This window comes from Eptesicus fuscus, chromosome 16 (assembly GCF_027574615.1).
Source record: "Eptesicus fuscus isolate TK198812 chromosome 16, DD_ASM_mEF_20220401, whole genome shotgun sequence".
Lineage (NCBI taxonomy): Eukaryota > Metazoa > Chordata > Mammalia > Chiroptera > Vespertilionidae > Eptesicus > Eptesicus fuscus.
The window spans coordinates 17,801,198-17,829,043 of NC_072488.1; the positions used below are offsets into that span (position 1 = coordinate 17,801,198).

A 27,846-nucleotide genomic window follows, 5' to 3' on the forward strand; every position below is an offset into this window, starting at 1 on the left:
CCCTCTTTCTCTCCTTTACTCCTCCCTCCCTCCCTCCCTCCCTCCCTCCCTATCTCCTTTTTGTTTTTTGTTGCCTTCAGTATTTGCCGCATTTTTTTTTGAACGCCTTTGGTAATGGCAAACTTTCATTCTTTGAAGTTAGATTTTATTTTGGGAAATAGCCAAAAGGCATATGGAGTCATATCTGATTAATAAAATAGGTGAGCACTTTGGGCAATTCTATTTTTGCTAGAACTATTAGGCACTGAGGCTGATTTTATTGTATATCTCATGACCTCCCTTTAAAGAAAATGTCAGAAAGAACATTACAGAAAAGTGTTGAGAAATGGCAGAATCCGAATAACTGTGTAACTTCTAAGGTGACTTTGAAGAACAACAGGATTGAAATGTATGTGTCCGTCTGATGGTTTGGTCCCGCGGGCTTTGTCCTTTTATTTTCTGTCATGCCTTACACGTTCAATGTAGTTAAGATGTTCTAATTCACAAAGAACTTAAGGATTCTTGAATCGCTCTAAGTGTTGATTCTGAACTGTAGCGAGTGTGTTGCTGTGCATGTGGGGATAGGCCTGTACCACGTACCAAAGTTCCCCTGAGTAGCAGGTGGGTGGGTGAACCTTTTTCCTTTGTGTAACTGAATGGTTGTAAGTGCCCTTTGAAATTCTGAATGTCCAAAGGATGGTTGAGTTCTGATAGCCATGCAGTCTGAGGATTATTCTGGACAGGTTATATCCCTGTTTACCCCTCCTCCGACTCATGCTTGCTTGAAGTAGTAGTATACTTGCGTGGAAAGGGATCTGCTGTGTTCCTGAGCCTGGGACACTGAAGATTTGGTTAGTCAGTGATATTACGTACAATGTCATAATACCTGCGGTAAAAATTTTTTTACATGATGTTGTATAAGTCCGCTTCATGAATTAAATATTCTACTGCCCTTTCCCTGCTTTCTCATCCCAAATGTAATGAAGCCGGTTTTATTCTGTGATGGTCTCAGGGCAGCTCCCCGAATCCTCCAGTTAATACTTTGGAAACCGTTGTTCTCTCGAGGATCTGTGCTGTTACTGCTGAGTCAGTGATGGGTCTAGGGCTAAAACGGTGTTCTCTTGATTCTTGTCCCTTGTCTTTTCTTGTCGTCTTTTCTCAGCTGCCTTAAATATGTCCAACTCGGGGACTAGTTACAGCAAGGCAATGCACTATCGAATTTCAGCCTTCTTTCTTTTTTTTTTTTTTTTACTTTCTTTCAGATGAACTTTTAAGCATATGTATATGTAATGGGAGCAATATTTAGAGTGCTGGGTAAGAAAGGAAAAACTTCCACACTAGAGTATTTACACAATCTCTTCATTGGGTAAATCAGATTTTTGAGTACTTAAGAATTCATTTCAATGTTAAAAGCCCTTTAAAAATTACAAACAAATTTAGGCGGTTTGTTTTTGGAACTGATTTTGACAATTTCATTGACTTCTTAAAGTAATGAATGTCTTGCTGGGGTGCCCTAAGCCAGAGTCCGCCAGGACTCACTGGACCACTTGCCCACTTAAGGCTTTTGGTAGAGCCCATGTTTTTTTGTGGTGGTATGTTTGTTTGTTTTTTAATGTTTCTATTGATTTTAGAGAGAGAGGAGATGTGGGGGAGGAGGGAGGGAGAGAAACATGGATTGGTTGCCTGCGGCATGCACCCTGACCTGAAACCAAGCCTGCAACCTAGGTATGCGCCCTGACTGGGAATCGAACCAGGAACCTTTCCGTGCAGGGGATGTCACTCAACCAACTGTGCCGTTGCCGGCCAGATAGAGCATGTTTTTAAACTCTTTAAAGTAATTACCATGTTGAATCTGGAGACCTTTGAAAAAGTCCATAAAGTTAATTATACCTTGAGACACACCCTCTGCTCAGCTGCTTAAGCACTGTATCATTTTTACCCGGTTCCTTTGTTAAGAATCAGTGTGGTCGAAGTGCAGCATTACGGTAACATGCTGTTCATTGTCACAGACAGTGTTAACGTAACACAGCGATTACACCTGTTAGAGAGCCCCGGCCTTTCGCTAATGTTGTATAGCTAAAGGAGGAGGCGTGGGGAACTTGGACATTTTTGCTTAATTTGGGTTGGTGCTACCTGACTATGGTGGTAATCTTTCTGAGTCCTTTACCCTTATATCATTTGATTCTTTGACTTTACATTGTTGGTGTGGTTCCATGACTTATAAAAAGATCCCAGAGCCTTTTGTAACTATTTTCAGGTCAGCAGCTGATGCCAATCAGAGCTAACAAGAGCTGCTTGCTTATATGCCAGATACTAATATAAGCTCTTTGTGTGTCACTTACCGGTAAACCCCTGAACAAGCCCAAGGGGTAGAGACTTTTATTATCCTAATTTTACAGGTGGGGGAACTAGGAGAGGTTACAGGTCACCCAAGAGAGGTTGCACTATTAGTAAATGTTAGACCTATATACGTAGGTAGGTAAATAGATAGAGACAGGCAGACAGATGGGAAGTAGAGACACTACAGGGATATTAGTGAGAGAAGTAATGGTTCCTTGGTTGTCTTCTGTGGTATTGCGTTGGGCATTGAGCAAACCCAGAAGTACAAGGTTCAGAAGTCCAGTCCTCAGGGAAATCAGGTTGGATCATGGAATGCCAAGATACGAATATAAGTAATTGGTGATGCAATGTGAACATTTTATAGAGTTGATATAGTGCAGTCTGTGAAAAATAGACTAGAGGAAGGAATCAGACTTGTGGGGGACACAGAGGTGAAGGCCTAGGGCACAGAGGAGATGACTTTTGCTTGAAAGGGACCAGAATGCTGTTACATCTGTGCATCCCTGGCAAAGGGCCCAGGATGTACTCAGTGCTCAGTGAACGCTGCCTGGGTAGGTGGGGCAGTCTGGCTGCTGGGGATGTGGGGAAGGAGCCTTGGCGGAGATGGCCACCCTGATTGAAAGCACAGAGGCAGCAGGGCATGCGTGCTCTTCAGTGAGATTTGGGGCGTGTCCTTCGGAAGGGGAGTGTCTGGAGTGGACTGGTGCGCTCCATCGCGGGTCACTCTCCTCTCACCTGCACCACATCCCCTGCCAGCAGCGGTCTCTGCTCCCAGCTTCCTCGCTCCACCTGCTTTAAGTCCTGTTCCTGTTTCAAGGCCTTGGTAGACATGACACTCTATCCTTGAGGCCACGCATCTCTCAAGTCACCATCTTCTTTGTCTCTGCCACTCCCTTGTCACTTAACATACTGCCTTGGTTCGCCTCTTTAATTACTGTCTTGTGTTGCTGTTTAACTTTCCCGGTATTGTCCTCTGCTCCTTGGGGTGGAAAGAACCTTAGGAATTACCATCTTCTAACCTTCCATTGACAGAAGAGGAAATGGAAGCCCAAAGAAATGAAAAGGATGGTGCAAGATCACTTGGCAGTTCGTGCAAGCTCAGGCCTGAGTCTGTGGCAGGGCCCAGGACCAAATCTGTGGCAGAACCCAGTCATGCCGGCTGATGGTCTGTTCTCCCCCAAACTCAGTAGTGAGTTAGTGGAGGTGAGACGCCCTGTGTCCCGCTTACTGTGGGCCACGGAGTTGCCCAGAAACATTTGCACATGAAATAATGAATGTAACTTTGGCTCTCCCTAATGTAAAGATAGGTGTTCCCCAACTCACAGAATGGCATTGAGGAGGTTAAATGTACAGAGAGTAAGAAGACCTCAACCATCAGATAGGTTTGTTCAGAAATAGTGTCAAAAAAGACAAGGTTTTCCTGCTTAAAACTATTTCACCGGGAATACATTAAAGGTGGCTGGCTGTTTGATTCATTACTTTACTTAAAACGCACTTGAATAAATCCATCAGCTTTACATATTTCTGGCAGTTTAAACTTAGGCTGCTTATTTTTAAGTTGTGATTAGAAGTTAGTCTTGGTTCTTTTCTTTCTTTTTTAATATATTTTATTTTATTTTATTTTTTACAGAGAGGAAGGGAGAGGAATAGAGAGCTAGAAACATCGATCAGCTGCCTCCTGCACACTCCCCACTGGGGATGTGCCCGCAACCAAGGTACATGCCCTTGACCGGAATCGAACCCGGGACCCCTCGTTCCACAGGCCGACGCTCCATCCACTGAGCCAAACCGGTCAGGGCAGTATCAGTTATTTTCTAGTGTAAAAAAAAAAAAAAAATCAGTTTTGACCGGCCAGTGTGGCTCAGTGGTTGAGCATTGACCTATGAACCAGGAGGTCACAGTTCGATTCCTGGTCAGGGCACTTGCTCGAGTTGTGGGCTCGATCCCCCATGTGGGCTTGCAGGAGGCAGCCGATCAATGATTCTCTCTCATCATTGGTGTTTCTATTTCTCTCTCCTCTCCCTTCCTCTCTGAAATCAAGAAAAAAAATATTTTTAAAAAATCGTTTCCTCAATTTAATAATTTTTACTTCGCGGTGACGTAAGGGAGGATGGAAGTTAGATCCGGCAGTGCCCTTGGAATCGGTAAGTCAGAAATCCTTCTCTGACTCAGAAGGAGACTTCCTGGTGACAGTCTCTGTTTCCCCAACATTCTCATCAGAGGCTCAGAGGTGGAGCCTTCTGGGTGCATTGTTAAGTGGGCAGGGGGTGAAAGAGTTAGGTCTGAGGTTATTGCTAAATAAGAACAGCCATGACTTATGCAAGATTCATTTCTCAGAAATCAACACAGTAGACCCTTGTGATTCATTGATTGAACATTCACGAATTCAATTATTCATGAAACAGCGACCCAGAAGATCTGCGACTTGTAGTAATTTGTAATTTGAATCAGGTGTGCTGTGAAGTACCTAGGCCAGGGCAAATTACTTAGCTGGTGACAAGCCAACTGCCCAATTGTTCTTAGCTCATTATCGCATATGTAGGCATTCATGAACTGGTCAAAACAATTTTCTATATAAAAGAAAGCCAGCTGCGAGGGCGGGTGGCAAGAGTGAAGAGGAGTGAAGAGGGCTTAGAAATAATGGTTCCTTACCAGAAAACAGAAATCTGGGACAAATTAAAAAGCTGGTATGCTGTATTTGGCAGTAGGTTGAATCTCAGAAATGCAGGAAGAGCAATTCCTAGAAATACCTCCGTGAGGGTACTGGCCAACATGTAAAATCGCATTCTGGGCAGCTGTAATATACGGCAGGATGCACCAATTAGCGTGTCTGCAAAGACTTGGGGAATTCTCCTGTGGAAATCCTTAGTCTCTTCTGTACTTCCATCTCTTTTTTTTTATAGGAGGCCCAGTAATGCTATGGTGACTGAATAAATAGCCTTTTAAAAACACACCATTATTCTTGCAAGTCAATTGAGATGTCTCACATCTCTTGTTAACTTAAAGCTTTAAGCTCAGGTAAAAATCTAGCATATGTCCGTAGCCACTTGCATCAAATACTGCCTATGCTTTCTAAAAGAACATCTAGCCGATCCAATTCTGTTAGCTTCCTAGGAAGAAAGCATCTTGAACAGAGAGGGCAAGGAAACAGTGGGATCTCCAAGTAGAACTAGAAATTGGGACAATAGTCCACGCAGATCCTGAGGTTTTTGAGGTAGCACAGTAACTCAGAGAGAAAGGACGGCTGCTTAATCTGAGGTGTGTGTGTGTGTGTGTGTGTGTGTGTGTGTGGTTTTTTAATACTGAAACTAGAAATTCACATACAGCAGCCATAAGCTCCCATTATCACTAAAGAAAACCCGTCGGATTACCTTTCCCACTTGTTCATATCTGACCCTCTGCGAGGCTCCCTTGCCGCCTCCCAAGGCAAGTTGTTACGTTCTCATTTATAACACGGACAAAAGATAGGGCTTACATAAACGCCGACTTTTAATAAGTGGCTTTCCAGGGGATGAGGATGGCTGTGCCTGCACAACAGGAACCTAGTAAGAAAAGGACGAGGAGTGAGTGGAGAATGGATAGAGAAGACTGGCTCTCTCATTTGCTAGACAACGGATCCACCGTGTCCTGACAAGACTGGGCAGGCGGAAGCCTCCTCTCAGTAACGGGGCAGAGTCTAAATATCAGAGGCTACGCAAATCAGAAGAGTTCAGCCATCACCAGGTGCAGGTAAGTCAGGTCCCCCATAAAACCAGGGTGGTTCAGTGGTTGAGTGTTGATCTAGGAACCAGGAGGTTATGGTTTGATTCCCAGTCACGGCACACGCCTGGGTTCTGGGCTTGATCCCCAGGAGAGGGCATGCAGGAGGCAGCCAATCAATGATTCTCATCATTGATGTTTCTATCCCGTTCTCCTTCTGCCTTCCTCTCTCTGAAATCAACTTTAAAAAATAAATTAGAAAACACACACACACACACACACACACACACACACACACACACGGAGAAGAGCACAGAATGCTGTGTAAAATGCGAGGAAGCCGTGGCAGCATGAAGGGCTTGTTCTCAGGTACAGGCTACACCAAGCAAGTCCTGGAAGCCCATATTCAGCTTCCACCCGAGGCTTCTCCTGTTCCTAATGCGGAGAGAGACCCTGTCTGGTATTGCCAGCTCCTCTGATCTTAAAGTTCCCACTTCTCTCTGGCTGGGCCTCCTCTTCTGAATGGACCAGGAGAAATTGCCCGAGGTCTACTTCCTGGGGATTAGGTTGTTGCAGAGAAGCGTGTGGTATGAGGCCCTAGGGTGTTCCGCTTGGGAGCTGTCTCCTTCCGGGTCTTGTCCCAAGGCTCCTGTGGGCACACAGATTGCCCTTGTCGTCCATCTTGGCAGGCCTGCCATCCACCCATTCCCTGGATGTTTGTTCTCTGAGGCTCAGAGGGCGAGGCTTTGCCTGTGTGGATGCGTAGCCTGTCAGCACCTGAGTGGTGGACAGCACCACGGCCACCCTATGACCAGAGGTTGCTCCTCTGACCTTTCTTAGTCACTCCACTTACAACGGGTTAGTTTTGGTTTGGTTTCGTTTGTATACTCAGCTGATATCATGATAAAGGGACTTTGTGGTCAGATTTTTAAGCTAGCGTCTAAGCAATATTATGAAAGAGTAACGGTCAGGGAAAGATGCAGACTGCAGATCAAAGGATGAGAAAGGTGGGGTGGCGACTGTGTCCTGGTGGAACTGGCGTAGGATTCTCCCGGAGACCTGGCTTCTGGCCCTGCCCCAACGTTCGTTAGGCGAGTGACCCTTGGCCAAGACAATTGTCTTCTCTAGGCCACCGTTTGCGCCACTTAACAGCTCAGAATTTCTGACTAAGAAACTGGTTCTTTGACAAGTAAGTCCTGTAGGTAGAACCGTTCCAACATTTATATGCAAGAACAAGCGTATTAATTCCTCCAATCCCCTGTAATTAATTCTTCAAATCTCTAATCCTTTTTTTCATACTTTAATTGTAAGAAGGATTAGATTAATTTGTTGAAAACTTTCAATTACAGAACATTTCAAAAGAAGCCCAGACTTTCTGCTTAAAAGTTTATAAGTATGGAAAATCTAGCTCAATAATGGCTAAGAGATATATATATCTTCTTGCTTTCATGAAGTGCCTCATACATGGTAGTTGATGATTAAATATCTGTGGAGTTGTTAAATGATTAAGAATCTTTCTGGTGCTTTTAACACATTGATGTAGATGTTCGGTAAGAAGCCCATGTATTGCTGCTTATTTTAGTGTTTCTCTAGTGATTCTTCAGGATGCTTCTTTAACTTTCATTCTTCAAAGGGCAGTGTGCTTCCCTGGTTTACACAGTTTATTTTCTTAGGAAACTGATGTAGAGATCTGTTGTTGTCCCCATGTCCGTGTGTCTATCATTCCCTTGTCCCATAAATAAAAAATTTTAATGGGAGATAATGGCCACCCAGAATAAAAACTACATTTCCCAGACTCACTTGCTGGAAAGGGTAGCCATGTGACTAAGCCCCGGCCATACGAAGGGAGCAGATTCAATAGTGTAACTTTTCAGATTATGCCATTTAGAGTTGTGCCCTTCCCTTCCACTTTCCTCCCTTCCCACTGGTTGGAATACTGTATGGATAAGGGCTATACAATACTGTAGGTATTGAGGAGCAAAACAATAAAAGGAACTTAAGTCTAGCAACTTTACGGAGCCCAGTGTCCGCAATACTTGCAAAGTTGAGTTTCATGACACTCTTAATTCCAAATTCCCTCAAATTCCTAATTCCTGAAGTAGGTGTTCGTGAGAATTGGCTCATCACAGACTATTTTGTCTCCTTTAATTCACTCTTGTTAGACTTATTTATGGAATCATTATGTCCTTTGTTATATTCGGAAAGTTTTGGAAATAAGCTGTATCCCTGAAATGTGGGAACAGCCCCAACCACTAAGCAAGTGTTCACTGTGGCAGCAGCTCTCACTTCTCTTTGCTGCCCAACATACGGGGCTGAGCAGTCTGCCTGCTCTCTGCACAAGCTCCTCTCTGAATGTTATCTCAGGTCTGAGATTGCAGCTCCATGCACACTGCTGTTTCATACAGAAGAGGATGAGAGTGGCTGGACTGCTGTTGTTCAGATCAGTCAGGTTCATCAAGCATGTCACTGTCCTCTTGTACCCAGAGTCAGCTCTAGTGCATGTGTAAAGACGGACAGACAAAGGCTTACACAGACAGAAGCAGCTCTGCCTATGGGGGTCGGGATGGGGGTGGGCGGGGGGAAGATGATGGTAGAGCTTATAAGAGACTAAAATGTTCAAACAGCTCTGGTCAAAAGCAGCAGTTGTCAAAGCATGATACCGGGACAGCCGCATCAGTAACCTGTGAAGTTGTTAGACGTGCACATTTGGAGGCCCCAAGGCGGACCAATTAAGTCAGCCACTCTGGTGTCAGGTTCAGCATTCCGTGCCTGACAAGTCCTCCAGCATGCTCAGGTGAGAACCAGTGACCTACGGAGCCTTGGAAAGCTTGAGAGTACAGTGGAGGTCCGGAATGCTGGATCCAGGGAAACTTGGGCTGGAGGAAAAGGGCCAGGTGGAGAATGGGGGGAAGAAACAGGAGTACAAATGAGCTGGGGTTTATGTGGTACTGAGAGGAGGCCTGCTTTTGGTTCAGGCGTGTCTTCAGCCAGAAGTGCCTTTGTATCACCCCACATACACACGGGGGTTCTTCAATCACCCTGTTTTTGATGTGGAAAAGGGAGCTGAAACCCGTGCTGACTGAGGAATGGGAAGGGCTCTTTATTTAGCCATCTACCTCTCAGCTCCGCAGGCTGCACCCCACCTCACCCTGGAAGAGGGATTTGAGCCAGGAGCCAAGCCCTTTAATGGCTATGAAGGGGGGACAAAAGGTAGAATTTCCATGTAAGGGCTACCAAGAATATAAGTGCCTGTTTAATAAATTATTTTTTGAAATGCTTTTTCCATTTTGGTAGCTTGAAGTTTGAAAAATGTTTGGAGTACTATAATTATCATTTCTGGGAAAAAATACAGCATTGCAGTATTTTTGTTTTCGCTGCAGGTCAAGTTGTAGTTCAGGGTGGAAAGTAAATACATCCCTTTGCTCAGCTGCAGCTCGCATATTTGTAGTCTCCAGGTGCCCTCTTGGCAGTGGCCGTGGCCTAGGGTTGACGCCGTGGGTACACAAAGAATACAAAGAAGGCATAGAAACCTGGGGCCCTTTCAGGGGCTTGGCCCCCGGTGAGGCTGATTAGGAAGTTGGTGCTGGAGCCCAAGGACCCGTCAGGAGGGTGGGTCAGAGAAAGAGCCGTGGGAAGGGAACGGGGTTGTTCTGAGAGGTGGTTGGCGATGAAGAAGGACTTCCTCACCAGGGAGCACCTTCCCTGCCTAGGTCTGAATGTCAGGAGGCCTCTGTGTGGGGATTCGCTTGTTACCGTTACACGCCATCTAGTCCATTTGATGACTTTGTAAGCCGGGCTCATCAACACATCTTGAACACAGAAACGGCTGGGGAAGAGTCTCCAGGGAAAACGACCTGTATAAGGCACTTCCTTCTCTCTGGGCAGAGCAAAGACTGCTTTCTCAAAGAGTAGCCCTTTTTATAAAAAAAAGGAATTAAGAAAGTACTGGAGGCTGGCAGAGAAACAGCCCTTGAAAACTTTTCGGCATGCTAACATGACCGTGTGTGTGTGTGGGGGGTGGGGGTGGGGGGGGGGGGGGGGGGCGGGGATATAATATCATATGTATGAATTTCATAACTCCACTTTTATCAACAATAGCAAACATTTAATGATGTGAATCTGTGCGTTATATTGGGATGCTGTGTTTAAAATGAACTGAGAGGGAGAAGTGAGCTAACATGAGGGTCTAAGAGTGCCCCCTATGTGTGTGTGTTTATGTCTACATATGCATACATGCACACATACAGGGGTGGGCAGAGGTAGGTTTACAGTGGTTCATATTGAAAAGTAATACAATAATTAATAAGTACTACAAGAATAAATTCTGTTTCCCATACTTGCAACTGTAAATCTATTTTTGCCCACCCCATATATGCATATAAAATATATGAAATATTCTTTTACTTCTATAATGTAATATTTTATATTCTATAAGTATAACATTGTTATGTCAAAGAATGTATATTTTTTAATCCCCCAACAATCTTGTAGAATAAGTATTTATATGAGTATAGGAGTATTCTGAGATCTGATTCAAAGCCTCGACTTCTAATAATTGATTATGAATAATCTGTTGTACGCTTAGATATGGCAGGCACACGGCTACCTGCCATATATATTTTTTCACTTACCTCTTTTAAGAACCTTGAGGAAACTGACACAGAGAAGTCAAGAAAGTTGCCTAAGATCACACAGCTAGTTGTAAAAAAGCCAAGATTTGAACATAGTTCTTTCTGGCTCTGAAACCTTTGTTGTCAACTAGTAACTACACTGACTCTCATATAAAAGATGAACAGTAGCTTACAGCAGTGGTCAGCAAACTGCGGCTCTGTTGACTAATGAGTTTGCCGACCACTGGCCTAAAGAAACCCTTGTTCAGTGGCAAATGAGTGGTGCAACACAGGAGTAACTTATTTTTAGTAAAACAAATTAAAAAGGAAGGAGGAAGGAAAAAAATAGCGAAGCGGCCAAAATATTCTCTCAAAAGCCTGCTTTCAAATTCTTTACCCGTATGGGTTTTTCTCAGATGTGCAAACCCTCATGAGGACTGCCGTTGAGCCGTGAAGTAGCCGCTGTTCTTCATTTGTGGCTGCCGTGGTCAGCACAGACAGAACAGCGCTCTGCGGCACTCCGCCTGTCCTTCCTCCATGCTCTTCGGCACCCTTTTTATTCTTGGTGTCTCATTTTAATTGCGTGAGTATAGTCACTTCCAGGAACCCCTGAAGACCTCAGATCAGTGCGTCATATTCTTTGGAGTCCTTCTAAAGACGATGGAAATCCATCCACCACCTCAGGGACTCAGGAGTTTATTGACAACATTACTGGCAGTACCCTTGGTGTAACTGTTCCCTGTTTTTTAGAATCACAGTGAGATCGCATTTCTCCTGTACCACTAAAACTCCACAGTGCTCACAAATCCTGGAGTTTCAGGAGAAAAGAACTGGCTTCTCCTTTAATTAAAACATCATTGGTTGGCCCTCCTCAGGGGTTGGGAGTCCCTGGGGCCTGAGTCCACCGGCCGGGCTCACACCTCTGGCTGGAGGATGTTCGTCGCGGAAATCCGCAAACTCCAGGTGAAGAACACCAGACCCTTCATTCTCAGCGTCTTAAAAATCTGGCGTTTGGGTATATTTTTTCAAACCGGTGCCGTCATTACACAATGGGAGAAGCATCTCTTCCTCAGGGGAGGAAACCTTGAAGTATTTGGAGGGAACCCACCCAGAGTCACATAATCACTCAGCAAACTAGAGGCTTTGTTTGTGTTCTGTAATGGATGTTGCCTTCCGTTTGAACACCACCCTGCGGAGTGCCTCATTCCGAGTGTTTATGCCTTTATGACATTTTCAAGCTGTTGATGAAGATTCCTCTTCAGATGTCGCTGAACTGACTATACACATTTCGTTCATTGAAGTTTTTCCTCATTAGTCACTTGCCCCATTCTCTCATACCTTTCATTCCTTTTTTTTTTTTTTGTGGGCTTGTGTTTATGGCCCAAAAAAAGGGTGGGGAACCACAAAAAGGGGGGGGAGGGACAGGTATTTAGAGAAGGCTGCAGTGTATTAGGTAAAAATATCATCTTTTTGAAGTCGATCTTTACTTCTTTGTACATTTATCCAAACCATCCTTTGGCCTGTTTTACTGCCAGATTTTTAAACATTGCTACATTTTGAAAATGTGTTGCTGTGTATGAATATAGAAATGTAATTATTCGAATGGCAAATCCCTTTAGGAGTAAATTGAATACGCGCTCCTGGTGGGAATGAACAGATAATGAAATAAAATGTCTCTGGCTCAAAATTCTAATAAATTTTCATAAACTGTGAGTTGAGATTCAGTAGGATACCTACGTGCACATTTGAGACCCGACACTTTTCCAGAGTAAAAGAAAATGCTGGGAAAGTTCCCCTGGCGGGGGCGGAATTCGTATACTAGTATGCTGCCAGGTTTGAGAATCATTATTCTAGCTCTGTGGTTCTCAGACTGGAGCACGCATGAGCATCACGTGTGTGTGTGTGTGTGTGTGTGTGTGTGTGTGTGTGTGTGTGTGGCTGGGGGTTGCTCAGATTGCTGGACATGGCTCTGGAGTTTCTAATTCTGAGGTCTGATGCGGGGTCTTAAAATGTGCATTTCCAGTAAGTGCCCAGGAGATGCTCATGCTCGGTCCATGGCCCGCTGTTTGAGAGCCACCACGCTAGAGGCAGTTTGTCTCGATCTTGACAACAGCTGAAGTACCTGGGACTCTTGCTAAAATGCAGGCTCTGCTGCAGTAGATTGGCACGGGGGCGTCTAAGCCTCAGCAGCTCTCACAGGCTCCCTGAGGAGGCTGATGCGGCTGGTCGGGAGGCCATCCTTTGGTAGCAAAGCTCGAATCTAAAGCATCATTTTCAACCGAGTTCAGTAACATCCTGGGCCATTCCTAGAGGGACAGCGGGGCTCAGCGTACGGCATGGAGCACTCGGGGGGGTGGCGGCAGAGAGCTGGAGGGCTGCTTGGCGTTTGGCCAGCTGCCGTTGGAACATGCCCTTGGCCAAGCTCTATTGTCAATAGGGAACTTCACTGTTCAGATTCCCAGGTTGCTTGCAGGACTAACACAGTGATTCTCAGCCCTGATCACAGGAGAATCTCCAGGGAGCGACGGAACCAAATATTAACTCCCAGGCTCCTCCCCCAGGTATTCTGGTTTGATTTAAGGTGGGATCCAGAGAGGGGGGGGTTCTTCAAAGTCTTATAAGCGATTCTAATGCACGGCCAGCATTGGGAACCACTGAAGTGTCACATGTTGCAGTTTTTACAAATCACATAATTTTTAAATTTCTATTTGGCTAATTTATGTTCTACGAGGATGCAAACTATAACTTTATTAGGTCATTGAAAACAATGCAGTAGGGCATCTTGAGCAAAACCACCGAGCAAAGGCTCTGTAGATTCCATCGCTGTTAAATCCTTAAAAGCAGAGTCAAAGAAAAGGCTGGGAAAGTACAGCTGGGGTTTCTGAACGAGCTGAAATATGAAATATTTCTGGGACTGTATCAACAAGCCTAATTTTTTCCCCTCGGGGTTATGATTGTGCGGAACAAGTCTTCACCGCGCAGCTTGCCAAAAAAGGTTATGATAAAATCATGGAATGTGAATGAAAAGAATTCCCAGTGTAACTTTAAAGGAGTCAGTCTCTAAATTTTAACATGTAGGGGTGGCATAGGCGTTTGTAATAGAAGCTTTGAGAACTGAATAATCCTTGATGCCAGAAAGTTCCTCCTTTTATTGCGGGGTGGCTGTGAGGCCAAGGAGCCGATGAGGTCGGGAGGGCAGCCCACCGGGGAGAGATGAGGACACACCAGAGACCTGGAACCTTGTTTTTTTGGTGTGTGGAGTCACTTTTGTGTTCCGTATGTGAGCAAAAATCCAACCATGGACGAAGCACCCCAGTTCCAGGAGAGCTGACTAGGGACGTTGAAGTTCCTTTGGCGTCCAGCCTGGTGGGCTTCGTGGGAAGAGTGTGGTGGGCTTGGGAGCCTCTGCCCCTTGCTTTGTGACCGAGGCCAAGCTTCTTAGCTTCTCTGTGCCTGCCTCCTCCTCTGCCAACTAGATGGCATCTCGTTCACGTGGGAGTGCATAGGGGTGTGACAGCAAGTAGAGGCATGATGCCTCACACATAGAAGGTGCCCAGTTGGTAGAGATTGCTTCCATTTCTTGATCATGTTATGAGAATTGGACTCTTAATAAGAAACGCCCATCAGAATATTTTCCTGTTGACATATTTTTACTGGTGAATTATACTCGTTTAGATTTCTCCTTCATAGTCATGAGGTATATTTTTGTACTTGGAGAGTAGGATCATTTTTTTAAAAAATATATCTTACTGATTTTTTACAGAGAGGAAGGGAGAGGGTTAGAGAGTTAGAAACATCGATGAGAGAGAAACATCGACCAGCTGCCTCCTGCACACCCCCTACTGGGGATGTGCCTGCAACCAAGGTACATGCCCTTGACCGGAATCGAACCTGGGACCCTTCAGTCCGCAGACCGACACTCTGTCCACTGAACCAAACCGGCTAGGGCTCGTTCTTGCCTTTGCGCCTTCATTCTTGCTGAATGTCCCCGCACCCGGACATTCCCACCCTGCCCTCTGTGTGCCTTCTCCTTCCGTTCAGGTCTCTGCTCAGGTGCCATGTCCTCAGACACCTGCCCTCACCCACCAGGCGAATGCAGTCCACCCTGCCAGTCACTGTTTCTGCTTCGGAGCATTGATCACCACCTGGCATTAGGCTGTGTGGCTCTTTGTTTATTGTCTAACTCCTCTGGAATTGTAAATCCAGGAAGGCGAGGCCTCTGTTTCATTTCCTGCCCGTGGAGGTCATTCAGTAAATTCTTGTTGAATGAGTGAGTGAAAGGACTGGAGGGGACGTCACTGATTGCGCCTCTGCTGATACCCTGAGGAGACTTATCTCCCAGGACCACCGAGCGGCCCCTGTGCTACCCAGGGCTGATGCCCAGCTACTCGTAGACTCCAGAATATGAAGGAGGGAGATTACCAGAGTGAGGTGTGGGGAAAACTCATCGCAGACTCCTTCCCTCTTTACTCTGTGTTCTGCCTACCAAATTCTGACATCATTGGGTCTAATCAAATTGGGGTCTGTTGAAATAGCAATCATCTCAGAATGATCCTGACTGCGTGCGCGCGTGTGTGTGTGTGTGTGTGTGTGTGTGTGTGTGTGTGTGAGAGAGAGGAGGGGGGGGGGGTGGGGGTGGGATATGAATTAGGATGGATTTCAGGAAAGGACAGAGTACCCAGCAGCATCAACTGACTTTGTGGTTGCCTATCTGAATTTTATCAGCCCATTTTTTGCTGCATGTTTTCCATTAATAAGTGTTTAGCATATCTGTTGTTTTTAGAGATTTTGAAAGAGGAGGAAGACTTGGTGGTAAATGTGTGGTATTCTATAAAAATGAAGTAGATATAATTAGCATCTAGCAGTATAATTTTTCTCTTCTCTTTTTTCTCTTCCCATCTAGTAGTATTTCATTTGACTTCGGTTTTACTTAAATCTGTGTTTAAACTGAATACTCTTGAATGCATTTATTGCGTAGATCATGATTACACTTTCCCTGTTGACATACGGACCTGGAGGTCTACAGTTGGCCAACCTGTAGCACAACAGTTACAATGACTAAGAGTGGTACGATCTCTCCAGTATTATTGTAACTAATAATAGTGACCCTGTCAATATTTTAAGGGCTAACCTGTTATAGGAAGAATATTAAAATAATGAAACCAGCGGATGGTCCCTTAATTACCGCTATTGCAAGTGCTACTGTCACTTTAGTCTTGGTATATCTAGGGCAGTTTTTGTTGTTGTTGGGTTTTTTTTTGTTTTGTTTTTTTTGGTATTTTTGTTTTGTTTTGTTTTGGGTTATTATTAAAGATTCCAGTTTCAAAGTGTTGTTGCCAGGGCAACCAGACTGCAAAGCTTGTTAATTAACTTAAGTATTATAATAGACATCATAGGGGAACTGTCAGGAGAGAAGAGGCTTCTCAAATGGATAAAATTAAAATTTCAGAGGTAATGTCAGAAAAGCCTTCTAAATGATGGAAAATACATGGTGTGGCTGTAGTTTTTCTTCTCAATTTCTCCATGGAAGAGATGAAATGTACTGGGAGACTTATTTAGAAACAGACTGAGAAAAAAAGGTATCAGAAAAACAGTTCCTGATGCTGTGGTAACCGTGGTTGGGTTTAGGTGACAGGCTGCTGACTGGTTGGGGGAGGGGAAGACGCTGGGTGAGTAAGGGTCCTGGATACTCTATTGAAAGGTGACTAGAGGGTTGAAGGAAGAGAAGAATAAAGCTAAGAAGGTTAACAATTACAAAATAAAAAGAAAGATATAGATCTTAGAAATCTAAATTATTTGAAAACATTATTTTACAATTTGCCAAGTCACTATATAACTTGAATCTTATGCCTGCTAGTCATAAAGTAAACAACCCAGTCTTGAAAATTTAAAGTAAAAACCTAATGTTCGAACCGCAAAGAGAAGTTACGGGTTCATAGTGGGAGACTTTTATAGATCCTTCCTGGAAATTAGGTTAAAAATGTAAGATACAGGGAATCTGAATGTCAGAAAAGCTTGATTTGATAGATTTGTAAGTTTGTATCCAAACTTTATAAATATCTGTATTTATAAATAATCTGTGTATTTTAAAGTTGGCCATAGGCCACACATGCCAAAAAAAACACACCAAAACTCACAGAAGTAGAACATTGTATAGCCTACATTCTCAGGCAATAAGACAATATAACTATAAATTAAAAATCAAAAGGAAAGCCAGCCCCCCAAGAAAAATTCATTGATGCAGAAATTCAACAGCATTCTTCTAGAAAGTCTTTATTACAGAAGAAACCAAAGTTGAATTATAGATTATTTCGAAATGAGTTACATTGAGAGTAATGCATATAAAAAAATCAGAATATAACCAAAGCAGTATTTGAATAAAGTATTAAAATTATTCACATTTCTAAGGAAATAAAATATAAGCAAACTAAGCATTAATCTTAAAATACTACAGAAGAAAAATCAATGAAATAGTTAGAAAGGCAAAGAAGGAAGAAACTAAAAAATTTAAAAGAATTGAACATATAAACTACAAATAAGAAAGTTTGATCAATAAAGCCTAAAATGAATTTAAAAATCTAGATGAATCAGATAGAATTTCTGACTAAAGTATGTTAGTAAGAAAAGATTATTCTAAAAGAGGTAGAACACGTGAATAATAGCCAAAGAAGAAATCTATCGCTCCCTGCTTTAAAATAAAAATACCAAGTAGAGATAGTTTCACAAGTGGGTTTTATGAAAACATCATAGAACAGATAATTCCAATATGATAGCTGAGAAAGAGGTAGAATGTGAAACAGCTCATTGAAAAAGTGTGACTCTGAAAATAAGACTGAATGAAGCTAACACACAAAGGAGAGAGCTACAGGTTAATATTAAGCTTATAAATTTTTAAAATTTTAATTTTAGGAATTAAGTCCAGCTGGATCTTTTGAAACAGGTTTATTCTAAGACAAGGATGATTTAAAATCTAATTGAGTATATTAGTGAATTAAAGGGAAAGCCAGTATGATCATCTTGAGAAAAGTTGGAAAAGCACTTAGTCAAGATATAACCCTCATTTTTAACATTCTTAAGTCTTTTCCAAGGGGTGTTTTTTGCAACAGTGTATTACAAAGGCAGTTCTTAAGAAGTAAACAAATTTCTTCAGGCCCGAACTGCAGAACACACATCAATAGATGACAATGTTGGGAACTGTTTAACGAAACATAAAGAGCAAAATAGGAAGATCTAATGTGTTGGGTTTTAATGAAAACAAGTTTGATTGATGCATACGTTTGAAAAGTGATTATAGATACCAAATATTTTACACAATTAGAATGTAATAAAATGTGATAGAGAAAAAAATTAATTTTGGCCCATGAACAAGAGTAGGAATGAAGAGCTATTTGCAATTGAAGTCACAGAACTCTTGTTAATTATGAGACCATGTGTTTGTGTCAGCCAGATACGCCGTCTCCTAGGTGCAGTTTGCAAACTCCATCTCCGTCAGTCCCCATGCAGTCAAGATTCACTTTCTCCTCCTCTGCCTTTTGCTCTGTTCTGCCCATTCTGACCGGGATCCAAGGGTGGAATTCCTCTTTACGACTCAAAGCAGTTACCTGTGAAAAGAAGATATTTGCATCCTCCATCTATCCTGCTGCTGCCTCCCTGGCCCGGCCCGTGCCGGACCTGGGACACACGGGTGTGCCTGCCTCTACGGGGATGCCCTTCTCCCAGCCCCCTCCACGGCCCAGCCCTCACTCCTTCAGGTCTTTGTTCAAATATCAGCTTCCCACCGATGCCTGTCCCCCCCACCCCGGTTTTCACTGCTCCCTCTTCTGTGCATCCTCATTCCCCTTTGCTCTGTTCTTTTCTTTCCCCTGTAGCACTTACCACCCTCTACTATCTCTATAGTTTGCTTATGCATACTGCTTATTGTTTATTTTCTGTCACCCTCCACTGCATTGTAAGTTTTTTGTGGTCAGGGATCTATGTTTCTTCTCTGTATGGGGTACCCCAGGCTGCTGGAACAGTGGGAGCTCAGTAAGGATTTTTGAATGAATGGACTGGAGCTATGAGGAGGAAGACTTTCCTGTACTATGTTTTGATTGGATGTGAAGGAGTTAGATAAGGAAGATGGACGGTAAAATGAAAGATAACAGCAGTTGAGGTAGAAAACGACCGAGGAACACGTGGCTTGGGAAACAGATCTGTTTCTGTGCTACGAAGCATCAGAACTGAAAGTGAGGAGACCGGGATTCTCGCCTTAGGTTTACCACTGACCTCGGGCGGATCCCTTCTCCTCGGGGCTACAGCCTCTTTATCTGCAAAGAGGTGAACGTTTTAGTCTTTCCTCAAGGACCTAATTCATGCTGGTGTACGTTTCTCTAAAAAGGTAAATGAATGAGCTGAGGTACGGACTGGTGGCTCCGGAAGCTAGGGCTTTGCTTGGTCGGTTTTTGTTTGTAAGATTGAGGGTCAGCGATAGATCAGTGCCTCCTACTAGAGAAAAGAGAATGCGGGACATTTGCTGGATCTCTGCTGGAGACAGAAACGTACCAGATGTCATTTAGGGGAAATTACATGGGAATTTGGCTCGTCGTCCTCCTTACTGAGATTCCACATCACAGAATCGTAGAATCTTAATAAGCTCCTCTCCTCAACAATCAGAGCACGGAGGTTGAGCGCTGCCATGCTGACTGTCATGTACCGTGTCCCGCCCCTGAAGCAGCCATGATTTATGTGTGGGTCTGTTTTGTTATTTAAGCGCGCACTCTTTTCAGAGAACAGCCCTCCAAACTCCCTTTCAGTGCAGGGATCTCTCATTTAGTCAGTGACGGCGTTCACTGTTCCGATTCTCCAGGCCGCGTAGGCGTCTTCCCTTGGCCTGTCTTCATCTTGGCCAGCGCGTTGGACATTGATCGTTCAACACAAGTGAGAGGGAAGGGTGGAGACGGAGGCAACGTCAGCCTCCCATCCTGGGGTCGTGAGCAGATCTCGGGAGAGATTCCATGGTGGTGAGGGTGTTCACCGGGTTTCTTCCTCTCCCGTCCTCTTTGGCTCATTAGCACTGCGTGTGCTTCTGCGGAAAGCGCCCCGCGGCGCCCCGGCACGTGCTAAACTCTGTCTCTCCCGTTTAGAAGAGAAGCCGGACTGCTCCAAGGCCCGCTGCGAAGTCCAGTTCTCCCCGCGCTGTCCTGAGGACTCCGTCCTGATCGAGGGCTACGCTCCCCCCGGCAAGTGCTGCCCCCTGCCCAGCCGCTGCGTGTGCGACCCTGCGGGCTGTCTGCGCAAAGTCTGCCAGCCGGGATACCTGAACATCCTAGTGTCCAAGGCCTCGGGGAAGCCGGGAGAGTGCTGTGACCTCTATGAGTGCAAACCAGGTACGCACGCGCCTCGCCGCGGCAGCCCCGTCTCTCCTCCCGCGTGGAGAGGGGCGTTCTCCCCGGTACACTGCGTGTCTGTCGCTTTGGGCTCACGGAGCCCGACTTCTGGCCTCCTCTTCAGAGAAGCAGAGAAATGACTCCCTGGTACCCCAGTACCTCCAGGGAGGGACCGTGTCCGTTTCTCTTTTCTTCTTCTTTTTCCCCCTCAATGTATGCTTGATGGGAGAGGTGGGGTTAAAATTCATGGTACCTGCTGCTTCATTCCCCCCTCCCCTTTGCCCCCCGAAAAGGTCCGAGCCTTCATTTGCAGATTTATCTGTTACTTTTAACAATCACATTTAAAATAACCATCAGACATAAAACAGGAAGTTATTTTTAGGTGCATACGTGCGTCAAAATGCCAGCCGTTCCATAACGAAGTGCTCAGCCCCGATCTTCTCTCTTGCCCGTTCCCCGCATCCATCTGTTGGCTCTGATAGCATGTGCTAAGTCATCTTTGGCTGTTCACTCACCTTCTTTGCCACGTGTGATCCGCTGTGGTGGCCCGGCTGTTTCTTGCTTTAGGTTATTTCTACCTTCCTTGGTCTTCTGGCAGTGTATCTAGCGTGGCTGTGAATAGGTCTAGGCTATAGTGATTTCCTCTTTACAAGTCTCTAACCATTAGTCAGATTGCTTTCACCTGCTGGGTAAATGCTTCAGGCAAAACAATCCTCTGTGCATCTCTTGAACTGTTTTATTAGAAGCGCACCTACCCACGCAACCAGCATTGGCTTGCTGCTCTCTCTGTGTCTTCATCTGAACTCGGAAGTGTCTTGTCCCCTGCGCTCCTTGTGCGAAGACCTGGGACGCATTGCCGTTCTCGAACGCTGAGTGGAATGAACATGCCCGTGTTAGGACAGGCTTCTGGGAAGCGAGGCCGCTGCAGAAATGTGTCCCGAGCCAGGGTTTCATTCGGGGACTCAGTCAAAATGCCAGTACATGTCACAGTAAACGGTGCCTCTGTCTGCCCCTTCCAGTGTTCAGCGTGGACTGCAGCACTGTGGAGTGCCCCTCCGTTCAGCAGGCCGTGTGCCCCCTGGATAGCTACGAAACTCAAGTCAGACTCACGGCGGACGGTTGCTGCACGCTGCCAACAAGGTCGGTCTGTCCTCAGTTTACGAGCTTCCTCCTGTCTTGTGTGTGAGCGTCCTGGGAGGCACAGTTTCAAGCATGCAGTTTGTTTTCCCCAACAATTAGGGAAACCCGGTCTTCTCCCGGCTCTGCGGAGAAATCACTGAACTGTTACTGCACCTTGGTTCCTCGGATCCAAGCCAGGTGTAACCAGGTGCAGTCACGAATCCTCACAGATCCTTCCTGCCGGGGTGCCGTGCACTTCTGCAGGCCGGGAACTGTCCAGGCAAACATGCCCCTCAGGAGGTAGCCAGGGAGGCAGTGAGGTGTCCATCCATAGCTGGCGTGTCATTCCATCCTCTGCAGTGAATCTTACAGGAGCTTGACCATGATGACCAATAGGATGAAACCTTGCATCATGGAGTTCCCCCCCAAGGATTCTTCACATTTGTAATCACATCTACCAGACCTATTGCTTGCAGAGGCAAAGAGGAGGCTATGTTTTTGCAGTACTTTCTGGAGTAACAAACACATCTCTCTTTGGCTTGATGGGGAGGAAGAGGGGCTGGCATTCTAGTCGTAGCAGCAAGACATCCACTTAGCCTGTAGGATCGGCTCATCACCGAGCGTGAAGGGCTGCAGGTCTGTTCTGAGGGGCTTCCTAGCACCACCATAGAGCTGGCCCTTGGGCTTGGCTTTTGGGAAGACCCTGCTTGGAAACAGGGGCCTTATATCCTGCTTCTCCTTCTGAAATGCTCTCTCTCCCTCTGCCATGACCTTGCCCAGGCCACTAAGACGTCATTTAGACTAAGTCAGCTCATTCCTTTCAACTCTACTTCTGCTCTACGTTTACTATCCAGACACTGCCTCCTTTCACTCCGTCTCCCTCAGTCCCAGTGCCAGGCACTTAGCACCTGTGTTTGTTGCATGAATAGTTGTGATTATGCATCTGGGAACATCTCTGGTCCTTAGTGAAGGTAAGTACCCGTTATTTGTCCATAACTGGAGTAGACTTTTCAGACTGTTCTGGTAATTCTTTCTTCTTTCTTGTCTTAAAATACATGACACCGCCTCACCTCTGTCCTGTCCGAGACCCTGAAATTCTCCGACATATTTGACATGACTTCCCTGTTTTTTTTACACTGTATCATAAAACAGGTACAAAGGCTTCTGTGAAGATAACGTCATAATGGCACAGCCCCTTCTTGTGCTACTGTGATAGGAGAATTTGCGTGCAGATGCTTGGAAAGGGGTGAAGCATCGTGCAAACATAGGGTATTACTAATCAATAAAGGAAGAGAGTGGAGCATCGTTGGAAGTAGCAGATGTCCCTTCAAGGTCTTTATGAAAAGGGAAGTGGCATGATGTATTAGAGAACCCAGTTCATCAGAACAGGGCCAGTCGTTAGTGAGCAAGTCCTTCAGGGAGGAGGAGGGCCAGCCCTCGCTCACTGTGATCAGGGTGATGTAGGACCATCTGCGCGTGGGAGGCACGCCAGGGGCTCGGAGTGGGTAGAAGCTGGGAAGACCTCTTTAATCTCAGTTGAAGAAGGAACGTTTTCTCACAGCTAATGATGTGCTGTAATGAATTGGGCTGCTTCCTGAGATAGACGGAGCTCCCTGGAGCTGGAGACGTTTCTTTCTGTCTGGATGGCCACCTGCCAGGAATGCTTAGAAGAAATGTGATGTTGGAAGGAAGGTTCAGCTAGATGCCGTCCCTCTTTCTCTCCAGGCTTCTGTGAGTCTGGTAAACATAAACCTTAGGATGGTTATTGTTGTAGGGACGTGATTTTTTTGACTTGGCATTCGGAACTGAGGCGTGGTCAGTGAAAGGTGCCTCTGATGAAGGAATGGGGGACATGAAGAAGGAAGTCATTCAGGGCCCCACTGTAAATTATTTGCAGGGAAGGGGTACGTTCTCACAGCTCTTTAGTTTCCTGTGCTTTAGGTAGTCGGTGACCCCTGCTCACCTCCCCCCCCCCCCCGCCCTTCTCCACACGCATCCTGTGTTTCCATCTGACACGGCCCCTCCCCGAGCGCTCTCACGCTCCCTGCCTTTTGCGTTTGCACTTGACTCCTCTCCCCCTTCGACAGCTTTCACTCCTCCTTCCGGATTGCAGTTCCCTCTCTTCAAAGTGTTTTTAGTCTTCAGCCCCTACGGATGACTTAGGTGTTCCTCCTCTGCTCCCTTTTAACTTAATTCCCATGCGTCTCTTTATCATAGCACTTTAATAATACATAACATCATGGATTCTTTTTGTCAGCTTTCTTCCCATTCTGTGTGATTCTCAAGGGAAGAGAATATTTTAGAGCTTCTAGTACCTGGAATAGGATTTGATGTATACCAACCTACATTTATGAATGAATGAATGAATGAATGAATGAATGAATGAACAAACGAACGAACAAATGCGCCCACTCTTAGGCATAATGACTTATATGTTAGAAGACGAGGAAAATTACCTTCCTGCTTTGGCTGACTTGAAAACCCTTGCAGTTTTTCCCCACCCCCCTTCTTAATGGCCCGGTTCTCAGTACTTTATAAACCGTCCATTCCAAACACCAAGCTCACCTTTCAAAGCACAGGGTTCCTTTATCTCTCCCTTCCACCTTTCCTAATATTGTTCATCCTGTAGGACTCCAATTAAATCCCACTTTACCCACAAAGGTCTTCATGCTTCAGCCAACGCGCGCCCCACCCCGTAGGAACTCCCAAAATAGACCTTCCCAGGTTGCAGTTCATCATATACTTCCTTGCATTGTTCTTGGTGTTACATGCATTAAGTCTTGTCTCACCAACAAAAGGATGTTTCTAAGGTCAGAAATTGTGTCTTTCTTTTCCTCTGTGCATGCAATAAATACTGAATAATTGCTAAGTACAGAATATGTTCAGACTGTGGCTTAACCTAGTTTAGCATATTACGTAGGTTCACTCCTTACTAGGGAGGACAATAGACAAGTCATACTTTGACAAGAGAATAAAAACCCAAACAATCATGTGGAAATGGAACTAGAAAGAAGAGAGCCTAGTAGGTAGTAATAGTGGTAGTATTTTAAGAGAAAAAACACACACACCAACAATGACATAACTTTGTTCCTATGTATGAACCATATTCAAAATTTGCTCTCATAAGCATGATATTTAGATATAAAGAAGATGATTGTAGAACATGTAAAATCCTGTTATGGTTGTTTGACCTTTACCAGCATAATTGGTAAGAGCATTGTTAAGAACTTAGAGTCATCTTAGATAAAACTGATTATGTGGAGAATTCAAAATGGAAAGGCCCTGTGCAGTTGGGACAAAGTCAGATGAAATATCAAAGTTTGGCAGTAGAGACTCATCTTAGGTGAAAGTAACCACCCTTTTGTAAGGATTTATTATGCCTTCCACAGACTACAAAAGGAATCTGTAGGCTTGCTCCCACCTTATCTTAAAAAATAATCCTCTCCTTCCTTCATTTCCATCCAAATGGAATTCCCACTCCCAGGGAGACTATATCACCTGTTCAGGCCCCTCGCTGCCCTGTTTTGGGGTGAGTCCTCGCTCAATTTGTTCATTTTAGAGTTGTCTGTTTTCAGTTCAGTCATTCACTCAGTTATTCATTCATTCATGAATTGAGCCCTCACATGTGACAGACACTGACCTCTAGATGTGCTTTTCACACGTGGGTATCCCCTTCCATGTCTATCGCTGACCACTCTGGTTTTCCCCCTCCCTCTGCCCTTTCTAAGCACAGGTTATGCCTTCATTCCTTGCTGCATCTCTTCTTTTTCTTGATGGCCCCTCATCCTGTGTTTCCCTCTTTTGCGGTGTTTCATCCTGTTTAGACATCATTCTTATGTGATATAATTAGCTTTTAACCATTTTTAGTTCTTCCCTCCCTCCGCTTGGTTTAGGTTTCCAGGCCCCCTGCCAATTCTTTTCATCCTTTTCTCTTGGCACTGGACTGTGATGGGAGCTCTGTGGCAGAGGGAGGGAGTGTGCTGGGCCTTACTTTGGGCCTAAGCACTGCATGATGATAAGAAGGAGGAATGGGACTGTCCATGTGGCTCATGGCACTTTATAGTCTTTGGAAGGCCTTTGGTATGTGTGCGTACAAACACCTCCATGCACAAGAAAACTTACAGCCCAGACAGTTAGGAGAGTCACTCGGTTCCCAATGGCAACTTTGCAGAGAAGGAAAAACAAAAAGTTCTGTAAGTAGCACGTAGGTAGTAGTATCAAAGACAGCTTAACTGTGCACTGTGCCTTGCTGTTTACAAAGCATTCACTTTGGTTATTCTCATTTTATTGTCATCTGGCTCCATGAGGAACTTATGGACATGAAAACGGGTTGAGAAATACGTGACTTGTGCAGAATCACAAATGTTCTCTGGTACAAGGGACAGAGCAGGCCCAAGTCTTGAGCCCAGGTTCTTTGATTCAAAGGCCTGTGCTCTCTCTGCAGCTTTTTTGATAATTGTGTGTGTGTGTGTGTGTGTGTGTGTGTGTGTGTGTGTGTGTGTTTTAAGTCAAGGAAATATATCAATAAATATGAATTCAGATCTCATTGACATACTTATTTATATCAGCACTAGAGGCCCGGTGCATGAAATTTGTGCATGGTGGGGGAGGGGTGTGTGTCCCTCAGCCCAGCCTGAACCCTCTCCAGTCTGGGACATCCCTCTCTCAGTCCAGGACTGCTGGCTCCCAACCGCTCACCTGCCTGCCTGCCTGCCTGATTGCCCCTAACCGCTTCTGCCTGCCAGCCTGATCACCCCCTAATCACTCCCCTGCCAGCGTGATCGATACCTAACTGCTCCCCTGCCAGCCCAGTTGCTCCTAACTGCCCTCTCCTGCCCTCCTCTGCTGGCCTGATTGCCCCTAAGTGCCCTCCCTTGCAGGCCTGGGCCCCCCCCCCAACTGTCCTCCCCTGCTGGCCTGGTCACCCACAACTGCCCTCCCCTGGTGGCCATCTTGTGGCGGCCATCTTTGACCACATGGGGGCGGCCATCTTGTGTGTTGGAGTGATGGTCAATTTGCATATTACCTCTTTATTATATAGGATAGTGCATATTAACACGATATACATATGCTTCAGTTACTCATTGCTGTGTAACAAGCCACCCCCAAATATAATAGCTTAAAGCAACAATGATTTATTATTTCTCACAACTGTGTGAATTGGGTGGTTCTTCTATAGTCAGCTGGCAGGTCCTCATCTGAGGCTGGGCGGTCTAAGATGATGTCACTCACATGTCTGGGAACTCAGCTGGGATGGCTGGAGGCCTCGTTACCTGAAGGCAGAATTGAGAGGAAGTAGCAAAACCTTAAGAGACCTCTTCGAAGTCACACAGCACCGCCCCCACCGCTTTCTGTTGGTCAAAGCCAGTCGCCAGGGGAGCCCCGATTCCAAGAGCAGACAATAGATCCCACAGGAGAAACGGCAAAGAATTTGTGGCCATTTTTAACCTGCCATGGCATACATTTAGTCATGTAGGTGCTCGTTCGATTTCATTTTCTCGTTGTAGAAAGTGGAGGGCTGCAGCTATGTGACCCTTTCCCAAGGTGAACGTCCTTCTGGCCCTGGGGCTCCGGTCCTCGGGTGCCCTTCAAGTAACCTGGTCGTTAAGCTCCTTTCCCTGCCTTTCTGGGTCTCTCTTCCCTTGCCCATCAGCAGTTGGCCTGGGAGCAGACATGCTCGAGGAGCCTCGGAGCACCACCTCAGCTTTAGGCATCATTTAGTAACTCCTCTCCTTCAGGAATGGACGACTCTCATCACCCAAAGGAAACGTCACAAGACCTGCCTCATGAAACCAAGTCAATTCCAAAACAAACCCACAGTAAAACCTTTTAAGGGTGTTGCATGGAAATTCTCCTCTATAGTGGTTGATTCAATCATGGTTGTCTGAGGGAAATGGACCCACCAGATTGGTAGAGGGTAGACCCAGCCTGGGCTGTACGCCTGGGCATCCCATGTTCTCCTGTGCCAGCCAGCCCTGCCCTCAGCCGCGCGGGGCTATTCCTCAAGAGAGCTCCTAGGTCACAGTTTTGTTCTCTACACTCCTCACTCTTCGCTATCTCCAGTGTGTGTGCCCGATTTTACAGAATCTTCCCTTGACCTCGGTAACTTTTCACCAGTCATTGTAGATAAGGCTTCCAGGGTAGACATTAACTAGTTAAAAATCTAGACAGTATTACCTCTCTACATTATTCACTTGCACTGTAACTCAAATGAGGTTTTCAATACCCTGTGCATTTTGATTTGTTACATAACTATTTTTATATTTTTATTAAGATGAATGAGGGTAATAATGTTACTGACAGTCACCCTTTCTAAATTTATTTTAATGAGATTTGTCCCAAACTTTTTGTTCTGAAACGTTCTGTTATCAATTTCTGTCTGTAAATAGGCATTTTTCTTAAAAGTTATGGAGAAAAACCCAACCGGATTGTTTGGTGGTGGAAATAAGTCATTGTTTCTAGTGTTCAAACTTAAAATAGGGTTTCTCCTGCTCGAGCCCAGCACAGCGAGCCTGGCTCCCAAGCTTCTTCCTGGCTCTGGCCTCTCTGACTAAAATGACTGGTTCTCTTTCAGAACCTGTATCTGCAACAGTTACATCTCTTGCTGAGACACACACACACATTCTTCCCCCTCCACCAGGGAGCAGGGTTTTTTTATTTTTAAATCAAGATATGGAAACATGTAAACTTTTTTCCAGTCCAGCCCCAGCCGGTTTGGCTCAGTGGCTAGAGCG

At 45.2% G+C, this 27,846-nt stretch overlaps 1 protein-coding gene across 3 annotated transcripts in view; it reads left to right on the top strand.

The window, feature by feature from the left end:
- Positions 1 to 27,846, top strand: part of CRIM1 (cysteine rich transmembrane BMP regulator 1) — a 176,605-nt gene that overhangs the window by 58,247 nt on the left and 90,512 nt on the right. For all 3 annotated transcript variants that reach the window (XR_008558443.1, XM_054727815.1, XM_054727814.1), the window contains exons 3-4: positions 19,751 to 19,993; positions 21,013 to 21,133. Coding sequence is in view for 2 of the 3 variants with exons in the window: in XM_054727815.1 (XP_054583790.1) it covers positions 19,751 to 19,993; positions 21,013 to 21,133 (364 nt within the window). In the remaining variant the exon portion in view is untranslated. The remainder of the gene's footprint in view (positions 1 to 19,750; positions 19,994 to 21,012; positions 21,134 to 27,846) is intronic.